The sequence below is a fragment of the Sinohyriopsis cumingii genome, chromosome 1, assembly GCF_028554795.1.
Source record: "Sinohyriopsis cumingii isolate HCF-2022 chromosome 1, ASM2855479v2, whole genome shotgun sequence".
Taxonomy (NCBI): domain Eukaryota; kingdom Metazoa; phylum Mollusca; class Bivalvia; order Unionida; family Unionidae; genus Sinohyriopsis; species Sinohyriopsis cumingii.
The window spans coordinates 82,921,877-82,948,113 of record NC_142961.1 but is presented as its reverse complement, the minus strand read 5'-3'; the positions used below and the strand labels follow the sequence as shown (position 1 = coordinate 82,948,113).

At 36.3% G+C, this 26,237-nt stretch overlaps 1 protein-coding gene across 3 annotated transcripts in view; it reads right to left on the bottom strand.

Annotated features, from left to right (window-relative positions):
• LOC149807244 (E3 ubiquitin-protein ligase HECTD3-like) overlaps positions 1-26,237 on the bottom strand; it is a 92,714-nt gene that overhangs the window by 14,747 nt on the left and 51,730 nt on the right. For all 3 annotated transcript variants that reach the window (XM_089963985.1, XM_089963992.1, XM_089964000.1), the window contains exons 11-15: positions 24,756-24,878; positions 22,954-23,043; positions 17,333-17,536; positions 14,436-14,565; positions 1,915-2,068 (exon numbers count right to left, since the gene is read on the bottom strand). In XM_089963985.1, coding sequence (XP_089820111.1) covers positions 1,915-2,068; positions 14,436-14,565; positions 17,333-17,536; positions 22,954-23,043; positions 24,756-24,878 — 701 coding nt within the window. The remainder of the gene's footprint in view (positions 1-1,914; positions 2,069-14,435; positions 14,566-17,332; positions 17,537-22,953; positions 23,044-24,755; positions 24,879-26,237) is intronic.

Here is a 26,237-nt window from a genome sequence, read left to right as displayed (position 1 = left end):
TAGTCTAAGTTCAAATTGCTGAAAAGTTAGCCATTTAAATCAAGTCAAACATGGACCCCATTAATACATTTCAAAAGAGTTGTAGCATGTTGAGAAGGACTTTCAGTTTACATACAAAGAATGCTTGGCAGTCCCAGGCACACAATATTTCTATTGAGAGCTGGGATGGCAGGTTAAAATCAATTTAGGTCACCACTGCAAAAGGAAAGGCCTTTTGACAGCTGGGTCTTAAAATGGTGTCTCAAAGCAACAAAGTATATCACTGACTTGGGCACAGTGTGATAGTTGCTTGAGGGACAGATGGTCTATTTTGATTAAGAGATGAATGGATGCAGGAATCTGCTAAGAGGCCACATATGACTTAGATGGCAGAAGAAAGAAAACCTTATCAATCTTTATGCTGAAGGCTGAGTATTCTCTGGACATCACGAAAGTGAGCATGAATCTTTGCAAACAGAAGAGTGGGGTGACAGGAAAGCCTCCTGTGCACACTGCAACTATACAGGCAAACCAGGCTGCAAGACAGTGAACAAAGGCTGGAAGCCTGTCCAGGTTAAGATACAGTTATCTCCAGGCATTCATTATATGCATGACCTATGCTGGTATCTGGTCATGATAGGGCTGGTATCAAGTAAAGCCAGGCCACTAAACTTTCATGGATCTCGTACAGGCAATGTTACATTATACTAGGCATTCAGATTCGAGCCAGAGCTGGAAATGTCATGGCTAGGTGCCTGTGTCTTGAAGCTGGGACTGGGTATATCAAGTAAATCAATCACTGGATTTGATTTTGTTGTCAGACATACTTGATAAAATTCACTTACAGGTCAGATCTAGTGCTGGAGCTGTCATAGTCACATGCCAGACACATTCCATGTTTGAAATTAGGACTGGGAATGATGGGAAAATCAATCATGCTACTGGGTCCCAGGAGCTGAAAGTATAGATATGGGGTGAGACATTGCCAGAGCTGTTGTCATCTTAATATAGGTTACATCTGGTGACCGATTCCAGCAGTAGATAACCAAAGAAAGATCACTGTAGCCGTTAGTTGGTTTAGCTGTGTTGCTGCATATCTACTACTTATCTGGATAGGCCATCATTTGGATTTGATTTTTGCAAGCCCAGAGAAAGAGCAAGCTTCTAAGTATGAATGACAGTAGTAACTGATGAAATGACTCCAATTTCTCTATCCAAAGACAAAGCACTGTCATCTGACTTCCACATTAGCAAGCAGAGAATGTTTTTGCATTCCTATTTCAAATACAGGCCTGGAAAGGCAGGATTTGTGAGATAGTGGATGTACTCTGAATGTATTAGGATTGGTAACATGTATTTGAAAAAGAAATGATTGTATCTGCCACTGATAATAAGTCAAAGACTGCCTGGAAATATAAATAAAGAAAAGTAAGTGGTTAAGATATTTTCCCTCTCACTGTTTCACAATTACAGGAAAACATGTCCAAATATGAATCCTTGGGAACTCCCAAAAAGCCAGGTACTTGGCTATATCCATAAAATGCTACATTTCATACAATGTTTAAATTCATTTCATCCATGTTGGTGCTGACTGTATTTTACTGAATTTTATTCATGTTTGTGCTGTGATTTACTGTATTTTATCCAATCATGTGGGTGCTGACTGTGTTTTAATGACTTTTATTCATGTTGGTGCAGACTGTAATTTACTGTGTTTTATTTATGTTTGTGCAGACTGTATTGTACTATATTATATCCATGCTGGTGCTGTGTTTTACTGTATTTTATTCATGTTGGTGCAGACTATAGTTTACTGTGTTTTATTCAAGTTTGTGCAGACTGTAGTGTACTGTATTTTATCCATATTGGTGCTGAATGTGTTTTACTTTATTTTATCCATGTTGGTGCTGTGTTTTATTGTAAATGTTAACATACCCTTTTCCAGTGGATATATACAAAGGAGCAGGCAGTCTTCTGCGACCAGTCACAAAGCGAAGAAAGCGACTCCTATCATCATTAGAGAAATTTTTCAGGGCCTCCCACAAATATTTCACTCTTGTATCTTTCTCTTCCACATCATCATAGTGAGCTGTAGATTAGATACGTTTAAAAATACATCTTAAATGTACATGTACATATAACTGGTCTAATGAGTCGTGCATATTTAAAACTCTTTTTACACTTTTCTTTTTTCAGCCTTTTTGAAACTCCATTATTGTAAGAATGAGTAGATTGCAAATGTCCTTGAAGTGACAGCAATAAAATTTATTCTTTTTTATCACACACAAATATATTGCCACTAAAAATGTATCTACCATACATACTCAATTATAAGTCAACTCAAACTGAGAAACAAATTGCAAAAAAACAAAGACCCTGATCTTCCTCATAGCATAATGCACCTGCAGATTAGGGTCTATGTTGTTTGTTAAACTGATTACTCATATCGAACTGCACAGACCCAGATCTGCTTGACCATTATGCAGGTCTGTGCAGTTTGCAGTTGTACTCATCTTATAAGTGAGTAGAGATTGTAATAAAGGTCAATATTAGATAAATGGATTCAGTTAATAAATGACATATAATTCAGAATTTGTTTCAGTTTGTGGAGATATATAAGTGACTGTTGTGTAAATACCTGCCACATAAATGAGACAAGACTTCAAGCCAATAACTGCACTATGAGATAGCCAATAACTGCACTATGAAATAGCAAATTTTTCAGTAAACTATGTTTCTCTGAGAATATCTATTAGCCTGATACCTCGCAAATCCAGCAATACTAAAAGATGAAAATAGTCTTTTTCTATTTTAATTGACAAAGGGCAATAATGCATGCCCATTACTTCCCCTTGGCACCACCAGGTGTCGCTAGTCTTAGCTCAGTAAGATACTAACCAGTATGCTCACATGGTGGGGTAGATGGGAGGGTTTTTAAGTAACGTGATTGGGTAAGTATTCTCAGAGACTGAATTTACTTAAAAAATTATTTTCTCCTTCGATCACATTCCTCAATCACATTACACTGAAGAATAAGTTATAGGAAGAAAGGATGTTGAGTGTCACAGAATAAGGCAAGAAAATAATTTGGTAATGCCTAAGAACAATTTTGGTAATTGGTTTCCTAGATGCATACAGTGTTACCTGGGTAGTTTATATTTTTTTCTTGGTTTTTTTTGTGTGTGACTGGGCAATACATACATCTTGCCATAGGTCGCTCACATTGAGATACCGATATAGCATGATGTGAACATGTACTTTACCTCTGGTTCTGTACAATTTTTCTGTATTTATACGAGACATATTGCATATTGTTTTAGCAACACAGTGATCGCTTGGATCTTATCAAGGAGTGTCAATACACATAAGACTTTTCACAGACATAAGGGTAAGTGTTAAATAATATACAATTCAAGTTTGTAACTGTGTGTGTGTGTGTGTGTGTGTGTGTATATATATATATATATATATATATATATATATATATATATATATATATATATATATATATATATATTAAATGTCTCCCTCCAATATACTTATTTGTCATTCTTTGGATTTAAAACACTAGGAAATTGTTTGTCTGTTACAATTTATCACTAAGGGCTTTATTTTGACATAAAATGATGTGGTTGCATGTAATTATGGATTTCCTCTCTGCATTTAGTTTATTTATGACCAGCTTGGTATCTTATAGCTGGATGGATGGATGTATGGATGGATGGGCTGGAAGAATGAGAATGGTGAGGGCATGAACTGCAGTGTGGCAGCAAAGCCATTGTATTACATTCAACTGACAGTGTATCTGTTACATGACTGGAATTGGAACTTGTCTCTGTGTATTAAAAGTAATGCTTGAGCATGTGAACAGGACCTTGCATACCTGCTGTTCTTGACCTGTCTATGGAAGAAAGTGAGTGAGTGATGACTCTTTGGTTACCAACAGATGGTAACCTATTTTGGGCTACAAAGACTGGTTGTGTCAAGAAAACCACCGAACCCTCCAATCTGAACTGGAGAGTTCGGCTCGACATAAAAAGCAAGCAGCATGCTTACCCTGCACATGGATGCTAAAGCTATCAGAAAACATGATGTGGATGCTAATGACTTTAGCAAAGTGTGGGCTAGAGGTTCAAACAGATTCAAATTGAGCCATGTTAAAACCTAATTTGGAAATAGAGTGAGAGATTTTCGATGATTACGTCCAAAAAGGACTAAAACAATCCAATAGGTCTATATCACACCTAAAATCATGTCTGCCATGAGCCGGAATGTATCCAATGTCATGGGGTAGCCTTTGATAAAGATTGGGGCCAATTGTTTCTCCTTAAATTGCCAAAGAATTAGTCTTCCAGTTTGAGGTATGCAGAGGGACAATGTTGTTGGTATGGCACCTGTCCCTATAAAATGTGCCACTTTCCCTCTTAAGCCTTCATAGTGGAGAGCTTTCTTGCTCTTGAGAATCACTCTACAGTCGAAGGTTTGAAAAGTTTGTCTTCCAAGGCTGTCCTGATAATAGCCAAGCATATAGAAGAGGACATTCCAGATATGGATGGACCACCCATGACCGTGGTTGCTGGGAAAGATTCATGCTGCCTGAAATCTTCCTGGATGGATCTATCATTACAATGGGTAGATCAGTGACCCAGGACTAGTATCATCTGAGAGAAGCTATCAGAATCATCTTGCCATTTTGTCCCTGTAAGTTCTGGATTATTTTTGGTCTCAGCATCATGGGAGGGGAGATAAATGCCCACAAGCCCTCACAAATGATTGGCAGTGCATCCATGGCCCAAGCCTTTGGCTCTGGAACTGAAGAGACAAAGGTGGGTGTCTTGTAATTCCACCTTGCTGCAAAGAGGTCAACCATTGAGGCATGGTGTGAAAATCTAAGTGATGACTGATAGATAGTAAGACTATTCTGTGTGAAGGATTTTACCTCTTTTGAATAGACATTGAGTCTGACGGGAATGTGTCGTACTTGTACATTGAAATGGAGATTGTTGCACCAACATAGAAACTGCCAAATCATAACACACAGGTCAGGTGATTAATGCCTCAATGTTTGAGGAGATAGGTCACCACCACAGAGTTGTTGGACCTAATGAAAACCTTTAAAAATTTGGCCTCAGAATAGATGTTTTCAGAAGTGAAAGGCACTGATGACAGCCTTCATTTCTAGGATGCTGATCTGTAGAGGCCGTTCCCCCTGCTCCCATGTGTGGCTGCTGGTAGTGAAGGTTGGCAACAGGTGGACATCCCAACAGTACATGCTGGCATTGGTACCTAACATTATTTCTGCTTGGGGCTTTTCCAGTAGGATTCCCAAGGTCAGCCAACCACGGCTGCACCACTGATGCAGGAATGATCAAATCTCAGAGGCGATCGTGACTGTTTGATCAAGGGTACTTAAAAAGGGGCACCATAGTGCTCTCAGTGTCTGCATGAAAAAGATGGCTGATCATGTCTGCTGTTGCACTGAAAAAACCAAGGGGTTGCAAAAAATCTCTTGCTGAAATCCATGTACTGTTGGAAACTGATTTGATGGGCCTAATGGTTCTGATTATGCAAACATGAGGAAGCTGCACTAGATCTTGGTAGGTTAAAAATTCCATGTCCAGAGGGACACAATTATGGGATGGACAGAGATCTGACATTTCCCACTTCACCAGAAAGCCTGGATAATCTAAAAGAGAAGAGATTGTTCCTGCCTTGGTGTAGAAAACATGCAATGTTTCTGGAGGATGTTGTCCAAGTATGCTGCTGTCATAGATGACATCAATTGGAACAGTGTGATGATGTAATCCATAATCTCAGTAAAACCCCAAGGCTTTAACTGATAAACTGTGGCACCTCCAAAACAATGGTAACCAGAACAGTGTTGTCCGGAAAGGGACGGTATGACAAGGTTTGAGAGACATGGATCATAGACATGTGACACATTGTATCCGGAGTAAACTGGTTGAACCCGTCAAAGTATTGGCCATGGTATGGTGAGCAGTCCTGGTCAATGACCTTAGCAATCTTGACCATCACCTTCCAAGCATGGCTATTGACAGGTGTCTCTGTCAAGTATGAAAGGTGCCAAAGAGGCTAAATCCAACAATGAAGAAGAAAATGACATCCAGAACCAGTTCTGATGGGCTTGGAGCACACTTGTCCACCTTATAAATCAGATGAGTGGACGTATGAACAGCTACTATATTCTTGTCAAGTGCTAGGAGATCAGTACTGAAGGTTGCTTTAAGTCCATATCTTCCTCCTCATTGATATCTACTAATTTTTTAGAGTAGCAGTATGGGGTGGAGGGCATTCTGAATTAGCCAAACACCCTATAAATGTCTTCCATGGCGGTTTAAAAGCTAAACTTAGTCTGTTCCAAGGCTGGATCTGAATCAGATGTGAAGGATGGTGGATTTGACGGAGTTCTGTCATACTCACTGTGCATGGAGGCCCAGCTGGGTCTACCTGTATCTTTGGAGAAGCCAGACCAGGTGGTATGAGAACTCAATTCCATTCCTATGAAAATGTCACAAGGTCTCTCTTTTGACAAGCAGTGAACCTATGAATGTCTGACACTGCTGGGACTGCCAACTTGTTTGCCTAGAGAATGGTCGACCTGGAAGCTGGCAGTATAGAAGATGGGCTGGCTATCACTGGTACCTGCCACTCCAAGGGCCTGGCTGGTCAGACAGATTTCTCACTGAAAAATCTCCATCATAGAATGGGCATGCTGCTGATGGTACATTTAGAGGAACAGATCTGCCAGTGAAGAGGTTCCACTGTTGGAACAGCTGGATTGCCAGTGACAATGGGGTTTTGTTATGAATTATTTCCAGTGGATCCAGTACAAACCCTATGCACCCCGACTTACAGGCCCAAAGGCCATGCTTGAACATGAGTGGGTACTTATTCTCACTGTGCTGCCTAAAACTGGGGAACACTGCCCCCATTGAGTTGGAGCTGGCTGGGTTGTCTTCTCAAAAGGTCTACCATACTGGACAAGTCAGCTGTATGGTTCGTGACGGCTGGATGGCCTGTAATGGTGCGGTGGTTCAAGGAGGTGGATCCAACAGATCCAATATGAACCCCATGTGCCATGACTTAAAGCATTACTCATGCATTTCAAGTATTTTGTTCACTGTTCTACTGAAACTGCATAAAGGAAAAACAAAGCAAAAATTTAGCAATGCAACATGTTACAAAGTCACTAAAACCAACTTCGTTAGAAACAGAGAAAATAAAAAAGTCAAAGTCACTCTAACTTGTAAAGACAATGCAGAGGTCAATGATAGTGTGGTGTGACATGGTCTTAAAAGGACACAGTCCCTAAAGGTGACAAAATTATTCATCTCTAGCAGAAGCTAAAAAGAATGTATACAACCTGCAGCAGAATCATTAATCCACCCAATAAATCCAAAAGGATGAGTCAATTAAAGCACAAAATGGCTTGGACTGTCAAAGGATAAACTGGAGGATGTTATCCAATACAGTAGTGAAGCTAAAAACTGGCAACACCTGGCAGTACCAAGGAGAGGTAAACAGCAAGAGTTATTGCCCTTTGTCTATTGAAATTTATGGAAAAAGATGATTTTCATCTTTTAGAAGGGCTGGATTCATGAGGTAGAAGGATTATATTCTTAATATAATGTGACTGGGTAATGTCTAACAAGGAAAAATACTTTTGGTCTAAAAGTATCAGAAAAAAAAATACATTTTGCTTTAAACCCATATGTTCTATTCAAACTAATGCAATGCTGACATCACTAAAACGTTTCTTTTCTTTATATTATAAAGGGATATTTATTTCTCCTCCTGTTAAGGAACAAATTCAATTTTTAGTTTAGATCTGGACAAAGACAGACACCTCTAAAGGATGGGGTCAAATATGTGCAAGTAACAATGAGAGCTTACTGTTCATTGTGAATGTTTTCAACTACATACATAAAGCATGTGAACGCTATTGTATGCCCTAAACTGTTACCATTAAAGATATATAAAAAAAAACTCTAAACAAAAATAACATCTGGAAAAATGAGACAAGTTCTATCTTTACCCCAAGAAAAATACTGCAAAACCTAGTAAAATTTTAAGTGCATCAATATTTGATACATTGGAAAAAGGGTTAAAACCCACCAGATCAAATTAACACTGATTCCTAACTAGAATCATATGAATGAAAAATAAAGACACCCACCCCACCCCACTTCTGCACTGAGGGATAAGGGGTCGTCCACATATGACATCACGCAATGTTTGCAATTTTTTTTAACCCCTCCCCCCTCTATGCGACGTCACAAGTGTCTTACACCTTTTTTCCCCCCAGTTTCTTGTAATACTGAAAACTAAATGTATTGAAAATCAGTTAACTATGTAGACAAAACAACAATCTTTTATGTAAAAAAGTGTTTAATTAATCAGGCTTTTATAAGGACTGCTAGGCTAGTTAAAAGTTTATAAAATTATTTTTAAAAATTTAATTTTAAACAGAAAACAAAATAAAATGTAAATTATACATATCAATCACTTTAATTCTTACTAACATTAAAGTTTCAACTAATCTATAAAAAAAATTATGGGTTTAAAATCTGAAATATTTGTAAATGAATTACTTCTCTTCATAGTTATCAATATCCCAAGGCAAAGTAACATGCTCCTCCATTGAACAAACAAGAAATCCATTTGTTTCTAGATTAACATCATTTATTGGAAGGGATATTCCCTCCAAATCAAGCTCCTCCTGGTCAATTCAATCCACACTCTCTCCATTCTCCACTTTTGCTTGTATGACCATTGTTTCATGTTGCCTTCTAGCAGCTACTCTCATTGGTCTAAAGTGCTTTGATGGAACTGCTATTTATTTGTGAAGGACTGAGTGACAGTGCAGCATCACCAGAGAGCTGAAGTACATGTAGTAAATCTTGCAAATTCTCTCATTCAGCACAAATTGAAGTGAAAGGCAACAAAGATTGCAGGGAATTGTCCAAAATTTGTTTGCTGACCCAGGTAGAACATCTTCCGTTTTGAGACTTTGAGTTGCAAATAAGGATGGAAATTTGTACAGGGCTCCACCTGTTGCTCGTTCTGGAACTTTAAGCCCTTCACATGTTTGAACAAAGGGTAATGGAGGAGGAAGAAATCAGTCTTTCATCATGCTGAAGTATGAGCTTCATGCTTTCAAACAGCAAATGTTGTCGTCACACTTCACAATCTGAAGCAAGTATTGGCTTGAACAGACATGGGTGTCACACCAGTTTTGATCTCTACATAATATATCCTGTTCCATGAGCTCTGAATTTAATGGATCTATATACTCAGCAATGGTTAGGTAATTGTCTACAGTCAACTGTGACCATATTTTGGCCAACGTTTTTAAGGCAAATTAAAAGTTTTTCTTATCTAGCTCAATGTCAACTGTCCTACCTCATTTGTCTAAATGACTGCCATAGTTGTCATGAGGTAATATTAATATACTCAATTCCCTGCTCATTGGCCCCATCTTTCTTTCCATTCTGCTATAAGCACTTCGTCCTGGAGTATTTGTTGCAACAAAGACAGAGTCAAGATCGTGTTTCAAGAAACTTTAATAACTGTCTGATACCATCAGTTTTTATTTGGCCCACCATCAATAGTAAACACGAAAATTGGCTTGACCAATTTATCAATACCAGTCCTGCTTATTGTATCAAACTGTCAGACATAACAACTTTTTAAAGTCAAATCCATGGCTGAGTGCTGTTGGAGTGTTTTCCAGATAAAGATGGCTATAAATGCTGGGCCAGAAAAGCCAACAGCGTCTGTTTCCAAGACCGTTGTGATGGATCTCAATGCTGGCATACACCGAGGGTATAAGCTTGTGCTGGGCAGCAGCTACCCAGTCATGGTCAGGAAGGCTTACTTTATACTCCATGTACATTAGCAGTTGACTCTGCTTATTGGCAGCAACCAGACCAATTGGGATGCGACATTTATCATCCTTGCTGATAAAACAAACCTCATACAGTCCAAGCATGGAAGATAGTTCTCCCAAATGTCTTACTGTAGCTGTGCAAAACTGGCCATCAATATTTTTTTTTTGTGATATCCATTTTGTGCTCTAATTAACTTTACTGGGACAGAGGTCACACGATGCTTACCTTCTGATGACGAACTACGCTTAGGAAGGAGACGAAGGTATCGTCCACTTTGACTTATATTGAAACCATCTTTTTTTAAATGCTCTGTCAACTGATCTAAGGTTTTGATACTTCTATAGACTTTGAACTGTCTTTTTTTTACGAGAAGCTGAACCATGCACTGCAATGTAAAGTAAAGTTTGCAAAAGCAATGGTTGTGCCTCTTCAATTTTTGGTTGACCACATCTGGTCCTGATATTCAGTTTTGTGCACAGTTCAGGATTATCTTCCAATAAAGCATTCAGTTTTGATTTTTTCAAATCCCTTGCTATCTGGGATCTTAATTGATCATCAATCTTTTTCTTTAGATTTTTTTCCAATTCAGTTTTTCTTTTTTGTTTCTCTTTTAACTCTTTAAGTTCTGCTCATTTGAAAGTAGTCCTTGTTTCTGCCAATTATACAAACCAATGAGGTCACAATTTATGACATCAATTTGGGACTTCAAATGTAATTGACAGGAGCATTTCTTGGAGAAGCAAAATGGCAAGTAGAAGGAATGTTTCAGAAGTAATGATATTCAAGACATCAGTCAGTAGTTCATTGGACTCTAAATTATCCTGACTAGAAACATATTTTGAAACTGATGGTGCTTGTTTTGTCCAAAAGTTACGAAGTGATCCTTTTTTTGTAATGGAGATCACCTTGAGCTCTTGCAACATATGGTTAACTTTTTCAGCCAAATATGTGTCACTGTTGATCCTGTTCCACTTTATATAAGTTCATCTTGGCACATCTTTTTTATTTTTGTAGGATATGTTAACACATAAGCATTAAATAAAGACTGATACAATTTATTTTTATCCATTGCTATGGGCTGCCAAAAAAGTAATGAAAATATTAAAACTAATGTAACACTGGACACCTTATGTTGTATGATTTCAATATTGTAAATTTTACTAGTGCTGCACGCTGGCTCAGTCCTCAAAGTTCTTCTCTCCCCTCATCCTGTTTTTTTTTAGACTGCTTTTTTTAATGTCATCAAGCTTCAAAGACTCTTTGTACTAGTAGGCCCGTTTATAATCTACCACTTCAGTGGTGTCAACAAAACGTTTTCAATAAAAAGAAGAAAATAAAAGCTAACATTTAATATATTTATTCCCTTTAATGTACGACATCCCAGCACAACACAGGACCCAACCTTGGTGCTACTCAACTAATTACATTTTTTTTTTCACATAACAAATATTAAAAGATTAAACGTTCACTGCGGACTGAATACTGTCTTTTAACTTACTAAACACGTGTGTCTTTCATTGTCAGACTGTTGCCAGGATGGTGATAATTTTTAGCCTAATGTTTAACCTTTCTAAAATCTATGTTTAATCACCAGTAGGCCTGCAGTTTATTTAGTTTATATTTTGTTTTTAAAGAGTGTACTACATTATATTAAAAAAAGAATAACATAATTAAAAGCAACAACAGTTTAAACCAGTTAAAGGTTATGACAATTACCCAATAGTTCATCTGAGATAACAATATAAGTCGTCCACAAGAGAGTTATCTATTACAGATAAAAATGGACTGAGGATGCAGGTCACAAAATATTTTTTTGTACTAATATTTTTTTTAAAGAAGTGTTCCACACTCGTATTTATTGCAACATCACATTTCTTCAACACCCCCTCCCCCCTCGTCACACATCGTCATAAAATTTTGACCCCCATTCCCCCATTCACTGCCTGACTTCATATGTGAATGACCCCTACAACTAAGAAAATAAGGTAATCTAATCCATGCTGACCTAGGGCTGGGGCTACTCCAACAAAACAAAAAAAACAAACTAGCCTTCTAAAAGCAAGCTCACCCAACTGGTTATTGGAGTGGCATTTATGTTTACTGGGAAAAACACCTGACACATTTACACAAGCCAATCATAAAATAGATTAAAAAACACAAGGTAATCATGAATATAAAGGAAAACTTCCAAGAGAAACCCACACCAAAAAGCAAAGATGTCCAGTTAACAGTTTTGAAATTTATACTTTATAAGTGTAGCTGCAAACCTAAATAGATACAAACAAGTCAAAGACTAGAAGTTTATGGTTACTGTTTGAGTTGAGTCAAGTTAATGTTATGCTAATCAAGTTGCATAACAATCATTAACTAGCTTATTCCAGCAACAGTCTATAATTTCTTCAATCTACAGGTATGCTTGAATTGGATAGAATGATTGAAGCAAAAAAATAAAGCCAACTGAAATATGTAGACAAAAATGATTTTTTTTTCAAATCAGAGATACACATTTCTGTTGTTAGAAAAAAAATCTGAAAGATAAATGAAACTGTAATAAATCTGAAATGAAGAACAAGCTCAATTTTTTTATAAATAAAATATTCCTCCCCCAAACCTTATTTGTTTCACAATTTACTTTTGTTTTAAACTAGTATCTTTACTCAATGAGCCAAACACCCATTTTTGATGCTCATAAACTTTGGCCAAAGAAAATAATTCCCAATAAAACTCAGAAAACACTGGCTTGGGATGGAGGCGGGCAAAGATCAACCTCTGTTTTCCTTTTTGGATCCAATCAAATAACAACAGTCTGCAATGTCAATAACATAAAACTAACATTTTTGAAGTCTCTATGGCACACTATTTTAATGTCCTTTATGTACATGTTGTTGTTTCCAAATAAGAAATGCTTACATCAAAAAGAAATTGCCTGTGACATTCAAATTGTCATAACTACATGTTTAAAATCAGACTGTTAATGTCTGTATGTTCATGTTAATGTCTGTCATGACTACATGTGTAAGAACAAACTGTTAATGTTTGTGATGTTCACGTTGTCATGACTACATGTTTAAGATCAGACTGTTAATGTTTGTGATGTTCATGTTGTCATGACTACAGTGTTTCAGATTAGACTGTTTCAGCATAATTGATGGGTTGAACACGTCCCAGACTACTGAAACCTTCATTCCATAATTCAAGAAATATTGCATCCTTTATTCAAATTTTCTCAGAAAAAGTCCCAGGTATAGTTCACAATGTAGTGCACTGCTGTTATCATGTAGACTGAACAATTAGCCAATCACGGCTTGCTGTTATCATACAGACAGACCAATTAGCCAATCAGGGCTTGCTATTATCATACAGACGGACTGATTAGCCAATCACGGCTTGCTGTTATCATACACACAGACCAATTAGCCAATCAGGGTTTGCTTGGTAATGTACAACTGATAAAGTGGCACACAGTGTCAACATAAGGTACATATATTACTGTAGTTGTTACTGAAGTTCCTTTATCTTTTGTTTTAATGTTAAAGATAAAACAGCTTTAACTAACAAATACTGAAGGACAACATTTTTATCATTTGTAAAACTTGGATATAAAGTACAATGAAACAGTTCTACATTTTCTTCAATGAGAAGGTTACATTTAGTCTCTGTTCTCTTCATACAATGCACAGATGACCAAACAATCACTACAAACAGTTTCTAGAGTATATCTTTCTTAAGTATATCCTCCTGGCATCCAGTCCTTGATACCTTAACTGGATAATATATAATTGAATGGCTTCATGATCAATTAAGTCAAATTCAATAATTGCTATCAATGACGTTATGAATAAAGAATTCACAGCGCTATAACCTATTTAACATAGGGACTGTTGGCACCATGTGAATTGACTAGCTATTGTGAATAAAGAGTTCACAGGGCTATAACCTATTCAAAATAGGGACTGTTGGCACCATGTGAATTGACTAGCTATTCAAACTATGGACTGTTTACAGGATGTGAATCAACTTGCTATTGTGAATAAAGAGTTCACAGGGACACAACAAAATTCCAACTATGGACTGTTTACAGAATGTGCATCAACCTGCTCTGTGAGTATGCAAGCTTAAAAAAACGGCAGGAAGTGTTCTTGTTTCTTATCCCAACTAACAGTTGAGATTAATCAAACACCACTAAACAGACTGCAATGTCAATTAAATGAAATAATCAAGCTGCAGTATTTGTTATCCCTGAGTTTTCCCTCATTAATGGTAGTAATCCATTTTGACCTGTCTTCAAGAGAGTGATGTGTAGTCAAGAATAATTCAGCAAATGCTAAAAAGACAAGTTTTGCTTCGATTACAAAATACTGCTAGATGCCGTAGCTCAAATTAAAACTTTTTTGTGCCAAAATTTAAAACTTTCCTCCTGGATAATACTGAATAATTTTATGTACACAACCCCCCACTATATGGTACTTAGATTTTTGCTGATAATAATATAAATGCATAGTTAGGGAAATTACTCTGGTACAAATATTTTCTGTTAATACATACTGACTTTCCTGAGGGCCTCAATAGTGATCTCTGGATTACCACAGATCCGGTGTTCCAGTTCCTGCCAAGTCAATAGATCCAGTACAGCCTGCGGCACTACTTTCAGAAGACCCCGACGGATGGCATTTATCTGGGAGAAATCATGTTAATCAAGTTAACAATATGCAGCATAGATGCATAGTATCAGTGTTCCTGTTCATTTGCTCAATTGCTGGAAACCACCACATCCCTATTCCAAAATCCCTCTTCCTCCTCCCTCCCACAAACACGCAGTGTTTGGTTAAAAATCCAATGCTGACAAGTCCAACAATAAAAGAGGAGTAGCCATATAATGATTTTCAAGATAGCAGTTAAGGTACCTATTCTTGAGGTTAGATCAGATTCAATGCTATAAAAAAAGTGTCTTTTTGTGTTTCTTTATTGTCAAAACAACCATCCCTTCAAAAGGAATAGTGACTGAAAAAATGTCAAGATGGTCATCATTGATCAAGACAGCCATGCTGTATGTCTAACTGGTACCTTTTCATTGAAAAACAACAACAAATTTGTGTAGTCTTTGAGTGAAAAGTCCATATTGCTATAACTGTCAACTTTGAAGAAGTAGTGTTAAGCAGATTTAACAATGTCACCAAAGCCATCAAACTGGAGGTGATTACCACCTTTTTCATTAAAGATCAACAAGAAATAATATGAAGTCTAACCATTTGACAAGTGTGACAAGATCTACAGTATTTAGAAACATCACTTGTAAGTTTTGGACAACAAAAATTATTCAAGATCTTGTTATAAGTCCACTGTCTCCTAAATAACCAGCCAAGGGAGTTTCATGGACCAGACTAAGAATTTCCTGTCTATATGACCTCAGAACAACAACAACTTTATAGCTCACTGACCACTTGTCAAAAGTGTGTACCTCAGGTGGTTTATGTTAAAAATGACTGTTCTCCCAATCAGACCACAATGTTAATCCCTACTGGCTGTAGAGTACGTATTGGTATATCCAATAAAGTTCTCTATCTTTCCTACACCACCGTGGCTTCAGTTTCACTAATAGTCCTCTGAAATAAACAGGAGCTCTCAGGAATTTGTTCCTGTTCAACCATGAGTAATTTGCATTTTGTCACCCTTATTAGAATAGAGAAAATGAGTGATAAAAATTGGATCACTGTGATCAATACCTAATGACTGATCAATACAAGGCACTAATGTGACCTCATAAAAAAATTACCAGTAAATGTGTCTGCTAAGGGAATAATTTTCTGTTCAACATTATTCTCAAGAGCTCTATTTGCTATAGCTCTGGTAACTGCTGTAACAGGATTCAAATCAAGGATTTTCACTCTCAATAAGATCAATTTCTTTTATCAAAGCAAGACTTGTCAGGTACTGGTGGACTAACCATGACCTTATCTCCAGCTAGGTCACTGCTTAATAATAAATGAATGCCTTTTACAGGTAAAGAACCACTGATCCAACAGACATGGGTACAGAAACTAAGTCTGATGCCAAATTGACATAACAGAGGAACATTAAACAAAGCCATGTTCTATTCATTGAATATGAACACTTTCACTAGACGACTTCTCAAAGGCAGTGTATCTGATAACAAAAGACTCTGAGAGGCTACTGTGTCCATTAATATTTTAATAGGGACAGGCTTGTCAAAATCATCAATAAGTGATAATTTTCTGACATTAATGGTGTTTATCAAGTTTCTTTTCTACAATTCCTAAACCTCAGGAACCAACTCATAACCCTTCAAGATATACTACTTAACCATTAACCCTACTGTACTGACAGTAAATCAGGGACTTCACAAGATTTGCCAGTAAATACACTTTAATGTCCAATGCTCTCTTGGCCATTGCACGTTTTCAGTAATTTTCTCAAGTGATGAAAGTATTTATCTATTTCTTTTTCCTGAATAGGGTGTATTAACCTAATATGTCTGGTAACATCAAAACCTGAACTTGTGTGTAAAGGATGGGGGTTGGGGGAGAGAGTGATCCACCTACCAGTTCCAATTCTTTTAATCAATATTGCATTTCCCTTTCTTCTATCTGCATCTCCATTTGAGTTTGCATTTGTAAATGCTCCCTGGTTTCAAGGAAGATCTCTCAAATGTGTAAAATTAAAATCTTCACTTGGAACATTTTAAGTACCAAAGCAAAGTCAATTTAAATATTAAATACAATTTTTAATATCTCGGAAATGTTTTAAATAAAAACAGATTCTGGATGAGCCCTTAATTTCTGTTACAAATCTAGCTATTAAATAATGTAACAGAAAGAAAGTGAAACCAACAATTTAAGTAAAATCAACAAACACTTTCTCTACAATACAAAGTGACAATTCAAAAGACACAGTACTGTGACTTCAATTTCAAATAATTAATTGAATTCAAAAGACACAGTACTGTGACTTCAATTCCAAATAATTAACTGAATTCAAAAGACACATTACTGTGACTTCAATTCCAAATAATTAATTGAATTCAAAAGACACAGTACTGTGACTTCACTTCCAAATAATTAACTGAATTCAAAAGACACAGTACTGTGACTTCAATACCAAATAATTATGAATTAAAGATGTATGCTGAAGCTCTACACAAAATATGGCATACAATGTCTCAAAGATATTAGAAACGATAATAAGAAAAGTTAATTTTGACAAAGATGTGAACAAAAACTAAACAATATTAACATGTTTCTATTGAAAATGACAGTAGCATAGAAAGTCTACATCCTGAAAACAAAACCTTATGAACAAACAAAAAAAATTCTGAGGTAGATAGTGAATTGTGATGTAATTGTAAATCTAATGACTGCTTTGTATTGGCACAGAAACAGAATAGCAGAAAACAAAAAACTGTAACTGTAATTCTGAAAACCTACTTGATCATCAAACTCTATCATCCTAATTTTCCTGACTTCAGCAGCATATTTCTCTCTGTCCTCATACTTCAGTAACATGGGATTACAGTCGTCATCCATCTTGATCACAGTGACACTGCCATCACAAAGCGTCATGCTCCATGTCCGCTCAGCTGCCTTGAATATTTCAATGTCCATTGCACCCAAACTATCCACCATCTTTACCTGTAATATATTACATGAGGTTAACTGAATGTTTGAAGCTTACAAGTGACTCATATGGCCACTGGTTCTCCTGGTTTCTTGGGCTTGAGCGCCCCCTCGCCCCCACCTCTCTGCATAGAATGGAACTCATTCAAAGCACAAGAGCATAAACTAAGGCATAATTTATTACTTCGAAGTCATATTTCATAGTACTGAACGTCATACCTGGTAATCAGCAAATTCTGCACATACGTCTAAAATTGAGTTTTCATCGTTAGCACATCAGAAACAAGCCATCAAAGGTAGTTTTTTTATTAAATAAGTTGAATGGTATGAAGTAAAGACAAACATTGCTAGGGTAAATAGGAAAATAAGTGGTGAGAACAGAAATAAGTAGTGCTAAAGGTGGGAAGGAGGTAGTTACATTTATAAGACTTAGCTCATGTGAGTTCAAATGCAAGTGGTCAGGTATGAGGACAAGTAAAATACCATACACTATAAGATAAGCAATGACATGCAAAGTGTATGTAAAGTAGCCAAAACAACACTGCAAAATTAGTATAAATGGCATGCAAAGTGTATGTAAACAAGCAAAAAACCAACTGCAAAATTAGTATAAATGGCATGCAAAGTGTACGTAAACAGGCAAAAAACACTTCATTATTGTTATAAATGACATGCAAAGTGTATGCAAACCAAAATGCAAACCAAAACACTGCATAACTGTTCTAAATGGCATGCAAAGAGTATGCAAACTAGCCAAAATCACTGCATAATTGTTATAAATGACAAGTGTATATAAAATAGTTTCAAAATCCCACTGCATAATTACTGGGAGTGAACAGCTTTGCAAACACTGTTAATTCAGTTGCAATGTTACTTGACAAACTGTTCCACTAAATTCTGGATAGATCAAGAAAGTGAAAACAAATATTCTCAGAAATAGTTTTCAAAGTCTACACATAAAGATAAGAGCTCACCACTGCCACATGATGTGGTTTAAGTGAAGAAGAGCATCAAAAAGCATCTTGTCTCACCAGGTCCAGATTGCATGGAATCACCTGATTGTTGGCCATTGTACTGCTCTGTTAATGACCTTAGCTATGTGGCTAGCATAGTCACTACTTTTCTTTTCTGGCAGAAAATGGTCATGGACACCAAGTGAAGCAATGCCAACACTGTAACACAAACCTGCCAACCCTGACAAGTCAGTCTCAGTAAGGCAGTTGATTTTTTTCCGTAAGATTGACCTGTTTTCAGTAAGGTGTAACAAGATATCAATAACTGCTCTTGTAAAGCTGGAAAACGCAATTAAAAGTTTGACGCTTTAACAATAAACATTATGTTCAACTGAAAAGTTTTGTTAAGTACGTGTAGACTTTATTTACCTCTAGCACAGGTGGACAAACTCTAGTTCCAAAACTCTATGCAGCTCAATGGCTTGTTGCTCTCTCTCAACTTGACATAATTCTTGGAAATTCTTTTCCATTTCATATGATGATGGCAATCATATCTCCCGCCGCAACATACTCAAACTGGCATGTGATGTCCAATAAATATAATCGTGCCTTTTCCAGCTTTTATTCACAACAATCTGAATACTCTTTTTATTTTTCTGTGTTGATTATTAACACTTTTCAAAAAGCTTATTTTCCCTTTCGTCTTAAACATGCATCACTTTCTGGATGCCATTGTTAAAAACTCTATAATCAACAGTTTGATCATGCAGACGCTTCACATGAACAAATAGGTGCAGTTTAAAGCATATGGGGTGCTGCTGTAAAGTTAGTCTGGTTCCCTGACTAATTTCACAAATTCTAATACGAAACCCAGATCCAAATAAAATATGGATGAACCAATTGTCCGGATATTTTGGCAATGATAATTTTTTTTGTAGTTTTTAATCGTAAGTATTGGCAGGTCTGTGTAACAATGTTCCTAATCAGTTATGAAGTGGCATTAAAAACAAACTGATCAATTTTGAAGAACAGAGGGGCAGACATATTTACTGCTGTTATGTATTTTACTAAGCTCAGAACATTGATAGAGCAAGTATCCGAGTGAGATCAATATTAGTGGAGTAAAAGTATGCTGCATCTGGCTCACCAAAAAGAATACTTTCTCATTATGATTCATGTCTGAAAGATGCCAGTGTTTCAGCAATTTATGGAAACTGGAAAAAGCCTGAAAGAGGGGGCTTCATCTTCTTTGCTGGTATTGAAAGAAGCTTTATCATACATCTGCTTCAATGCTGGTTGTGGTGGTGGTAGAGGGCACTTGGCTGTTGATATATGATATATTACCTCAATCACATCCTTGAAAATTTCCATTTCATTGTCAGATTGGAGTGTGATAGCAAGTTGAGATTGTCCTGACAAAGTCTAAGTCCCTGACTGTATCAGGTTGATGATTTACAGGTTGATCCCTGCCATAGTCATGTTTAGAGCTTACTAATGACCTGTATAATCAAAGCAAGACCATCTGATCTTTTCCCTAATTGGTGTTTGCCACAAAACTCTTTTTAAATCCAGGACTTTTTATATTTGTCCCCGATATATCAAATATGCAGAAGAAAAGTTTGTTTATGGTTGAAAATAAGCCTACCTCAAAATTGGTCTCCTCTATCACAGGAAAAAGATAACCACCAAGACAGAGCTTTGGGTTATCAGCAAAAAAATCTAATCAGCTGAAGTGCATACACGAAGTTTTAGATAACTTCTGTCCATTTTTGAACCCCATTAAGCTTATCTGTATTTAACATTCAATAGTATGCATTAACTCCTTAATCTATAGCAGATCCAAGAGTTGTTAAAATATAATGAACAGTTAGTTCCTGGATTAGGACATTTAACTAATGCATACCCTAACTTTGTTTCAATCTGATGCATTAAAATGTGTCATTCAAAATTTGTAAGCCTATCATTGGGGAATCAATATTTTAAGATTAATTTTTGTCTTTATCAAACTCAATTTCATTTACAGGTTGTAAACTATGCTATTACAGGGCTCGAATTTCTTTGTAGCCAGAAGGACTAGTATATTGAGAAATTTACTAGTCCTGCCAAACCTTTACTAGTCCTGTTCACAAAACAATGTCACACAGCTTTCATGCACATTTACCGATTCAATTTTAAAGTTTGAACAACCCGCAACAAAACTGGATGTTTTCTGTGTGTTTGTTTTTGTTGTTGTTGTTGTTGTTGTGGGGTTTAACGCCATTTTTCAGCATGATAGGCTATACATGGCGGCCAGTATTAATGGTGGAGGAAGAACCCGGAAAACCCCGGAAAGAACCACCGACCCACGAGAAGCTACTGGCAAGCTTTCTCACATGCCCACATTGGCTGAATCTTAGACTCGAACCGCCGCAGACAGAGGTGAGATGGCAGTGATCCGTAACGAAGAGCGCTTTAGACCACTCGGCCACTCGGGGCCCCTTGTTTGTTTTTGTGAATTGCGTACACCAGTTACACCACATAACGTTCCTTTCCTCGTAATAATTCAGCCATTCCCTGTCTTTTGTCCATTTCTTCTGAAATCTTCCATTATGCTTTTCCCTATCACAAGAATTATTCCTCATCATTCTCATTCAACTTTTGCTTTTTTTCCGGTGGCTGAACACCTTCTATCAAATGCCATAATTATTTAAAGCAAGAAAAGGAATGGCACAGTGTCCCTTATATAAGAAAGTCAGAGCAAGAAACATGTTTCAAAACACGTCTTTGTTCCTTCCCACAATTAAATGGCCTCTCCCTAACAAAGACTTAACTTCAGCAGATGTTCTGCATGATCAAAGCAGTGGCTATTGTAAACACTGTTATAAAATATTAGCATCAGAATATAGTGTTAGTTTCAGCTTGGTAAAGGTGTGTTCCCATCAAACGAAGCCATCTGAGACTCGGCGAGTTGTATTTAACAGCTCTTATTACAGTATCAAAAGTCGTAAGTTTGGTAATTGTTCCTAATTAATCGAACCTCAGTGTATTGTTGAAATTAATAATAAGGCAGAAAATTTTCAAATCTTAGATGCCCATGCTAGAGATTTTAATTCCCAACAAATGTACGGCATTCTGCTTGGATATCTCCATGTATATTCAATTATTTGTTCATTCTTGTAAGGGAAAAATACAAAAATTATTCTTATCATAGAAAAAGTAGTTGTATGGAAAGGATGTGTCAATAACGTAATCATAATAAACTAATCTAATTCTTATAATTATTTCGATGGAAATGTAAAATATGTAGTTTCCTGTTTGTGACTGTTGGAGCGTTTGGGAAGTGAGCAACAAAAAAATAAAGAACCTTAAACAAAAAAATGTGCAAACTAATTTCTTTGAATAGTTTTTGCCATGTTCTTTTGTGTGGTATACCGCTTTGTAGTTTGTTACTGTGGTCGAGTGAATAAAGTGTGATACCACGTCATTTTTTCATTTAATTCGTTATCAGATTAATTAGGATCAATTACCAAACTTCCGTTTTTAATGACGTGACCATAATTTGCGCTGTTAAGTGAAATGCACAAAATCGGATGGATTCTTGTTATAGAAATGCACCTTTCCGAGGCAGAAATTGACATCATCTTCTCATCATAATATTTTATGACTGTGTTTACAATGGCCACTGCTTTGATTCTACAGAACATCTGCTAAGTCAAGTTTTTATTAGGGAATGGCGTAAACAAACGCTGACTATTAATAACCGAAACTACTAGCCCATCGGACTATTAACATTATGAAAGTTACTAGTCTGACAGGAAATCTGCTAGCCTCGGGCTAGTGGACTACCGCTAATTTTCGAGCCCTGTATTATATATGGGTGCTCTCAGTGAATCACAAAGCAGATGATTCATTAGACCAATTCTTTGTGAGGAAGGAAGTTTTATGACAAAGGAAAGTAATATCTCCCTTTCAAGTTGTCGTCTGCATGCAAGGATGGATACAATGACAATCTTTTGTACAGTCTTACATCAATGAAAAAAGAAAAGTCTACCAGAAGTTTAACTGTTAGACTATGTCAAACAGCCTTGCATACACTAATGACAGTAGTTTATGACATTTCCCTATCAACATTTACAAAAACATTCTATTTTTTTTAATGGGAGAGGATTTTCCCATCCCACCCCCAAATTTATCTCTATACAGAACCCCCAAAACAGTAGCTGAAAGCAAAATTGCAGGATATCTGTGGAAATAATGCCTTGAAGAAAAAACAATTTTTTTGGAAATTCATTCCCCTTCTGGAATTGCATATTGTTTGGTTTTCAACTGAATTGTTTTATAATATGCAGCAATTTATTTTGTTCTATATAAATTAATGAGAACACAAAAGATGCTGATGAATTTGTATGCTTGATGAATGGCAATTATGCAAGATAAGCCTGTTATGAATGACTTCCCCAATCAGGCCAACTATGTATTATTGTATATAAGGATTTTTACCTCAGCTGCATCCACAGTGTGGTAATCCCTGCTCCAGGTCACTCTCTCCCCAACTAACTTTTTCCAGACAAAGAATGGTAATGTCAAAACCTGAAAAAGGAGGGAGAAATTATTTAATTATGTTCTATCTATTACATACAACAAGAAGACCAAGATACAGTCAATCCTGTCCTAATAATAACCTTTACTCAGCAGTCACCTGTTCACAACGTCCATTCTAATTCCCCATGGCAAATTTCCTACATAACTGTCCTACATATAGAAGTTACCCACCTTCCATAGGGAGCAACTATTACCCACCTTCCATGGGGAGCAGCCAGGTGTTTCCTAGTCAAATAGTGGTTTCTCATTGCCTTAAGCACTCAGTGATGCATATCTACAGTGACCGCTCAGTCTGTGGAAACTAAATTTTACCATCATGAGGAAAGTGATGTTTAGACAAAAGAATATCATGTGAATTGAAATGCAGATATTTATCTTAGCTCACTTGTACTCCAGTGTAACTGAAAGTTTTCAATATGTCAAATTCGAAGTGATGCAGTTTTTATCATCAGGATAAAGGATCAAAGCAATTCACTTGCTGGATGGTGGGAAAAGCAGTTGTGTTATTGCAGCATAAATAGAGATCGCCTTTTGTGCACATGTGACAGGTATAGTTCGATATTGTCATTTATTTGCCTGTCAATTAAAACTATTTCTGAAGAAAAAAGTTTGTCTTTGAGAAGAAATATATATTTGTATTATGGCCAGGTATCATTTGATATTTAAGACTTGTCTTAAGACAAGAAAAGGTGTTGTTCATGGGACACAAAAAAGTAGCTATAGCTTATTCTGATATCCTATTCATCACATGTTCTTCACTGTCTTTAATTTTGGTGAGCTAAGCCACTTGCTTTTCCAGGTATTATTTTTAAAACAAACAGCCATTTCCAAATGAATCTTGCACAAGCTGGCTAATCAAAGAATCAGTCCTCTATTTTAAAGTCACATATAAGCTGTCAATCAGTAGTGAAATAATTGTTTTATCTGGAGCAAAAAAACAAAGACCTTTGATTATTTAAAGTCCATGGTGATTTAATTTCTTGGATTGACTGAAGTGAGCAGGATATAGTAATCTCTAATGGAACATAAATTTGGGACAGAACATATACGCATATTTATGATTTTGTTGAATAATACACACAAAAACAATCTTGATAAAATAATAATAATAATAATAATTGGTGCAGTGTCTTTGTTCAAAAAACTGATTTATAAAAAGTCCAGTCTTGATTTTTTTAATTGAAATTTATGTATTTCATGTATACTTTATGCTTTTATACTTGATAAATGTATACATTTTTACTATTTTTATTTTTTTTTATTTTTTTTCTCCAATTCTTGTATTTACAATAGTTTGATTATCCTGAGGGCATCAGGGGAAAACAGTTTATTGTAATATCTGAGTCACCCTTGTCAAATAAAGTATTTATTCTTATGACAATTATTACTGGTATTAGAGTTATGTTCTGCAAAAAAAATGTTTACAAGACAGACTATGGACAGAGAGACTGACGGCCATAACAATAGCTATATCTCACTGTATTATATACTTTGGTGGAAAATAACTATAATGTAACTGATTAGAATGGATAAGGATTGTAAATGGCTTATAGTGTTTAAAATGTTTGCTGGAATGCTACCCTGCCCCAACAGGCTTTACATCAGGGTATGAAATATAACCTTATTTTAAAGTAAATTTCTGAACTTTGCCAACTGAATCTTCATGTAATCTGGATAAAAACAGACATTCATTTGCTTACCAAATTTTCCCTTCCCCGCATACATGCACCCATTAGCTGACCTATCCATTCATACTTAGAGAAATCTTTGCATGAAGGATTTGGAATGTACACATCTCTATTGATGTTAGAGTCTTCACAAAACTGCAAAACAAGGAGGGTATACATTACATATTTTTCATACAGACTATATAATGCATATGATCAAACTGTCGAATGTATGTATACAAATAACTAATTAGCAAAATATACATTTCACTGTACATTATTCTCTACAATAAGTCTAAACTTAGTACAGTACCAAACATTTGTCCACATTTAAAACTGACATTGTAATGAGGTTGGCAGTATAAGGAGTTTTTAGCTAATCAAACATTCAGAACATGGTTAGATAGATACATTCAAGGCTTGGAATAACAAAACAAATGTAACAAAATGAAAATACTTTTGAATTAATTCTTAATAATTTCAAGCACTATGTAATTTAAGATTGTGCAAATTAACCAAGAGCAAAATACACAGCATCCCAAATTATAAATTACATATCGATGGTATAATACCAAAATTAAATGTGAGTAAAATTTTCTGGACTAATTATGATAAATACAAGTTAAAGTTGTGTCCCAAATGCTTGTAGGCAATTAAGTTATTCCATATTAGAATGGAACAAAATTGTTTTTCACAGAGTTATGATGGTTTCCTGCTAATTTTCTGATAGACCCTTGGCCTTGATTGCTGTCTATTGTACTTGTAATGATGTACCCTTCTGATAGTCCCTAAGCCATGATTGCTGTTTATTGTACCTGTAATGATGTACCCTTCTGATAGTCCCTAAGCCTTGATTGCTGTTTATTGTACTGGTAATGATGTACCCAGGACTGGCGCCAGACTATCTGGAGCCCTAGGCAAGGTTAGATTCTAGTGCACCCCCCCCAACCAAAAAAACCAGTGGCCTATAAAAACACGTGAACGTAATTACATCCTGAAAGTTTCATATACGTGTGATTTTCACTCACTCATTTTGCTTGTTGTGGTCAGCCTGGTGTTTCGGTCAGACTGAATCTACCCGATTATTTGTCCCTGTATGAAATAAACCAGGATAAAAAACGACCCTCAATAAAACTGAAATTTATTTATTTATTTTTCAAAACTGTTGTTGATTTGGATAAAAGCGCCCCCTGAAATCAGCGCCGTCGGTGGCTGCCTAGTTTGCCTATATGGTAGCGCCAGCCCTGGATGTACCCTTCTGATAGACTCTTGGCCTTGATTGCTGTCTATTGTACTTGCAATGATGTATTCTTCTGACAGACCCTAGGCCTTGATTGCTGTTTATAGGAAGTCTTAGTTTAACAAGATAATACAAACTTCAGAAATATAGTAATGTTGTATAATAGTTTCATTTGAATGCAACAAATGAAGAAGCTATGTTACTTTCAGTACTTTAACACAAGACCTTAAAACTAATGCCATCAGCACCATAAAAGTTTATACCTCTGTCTCAAC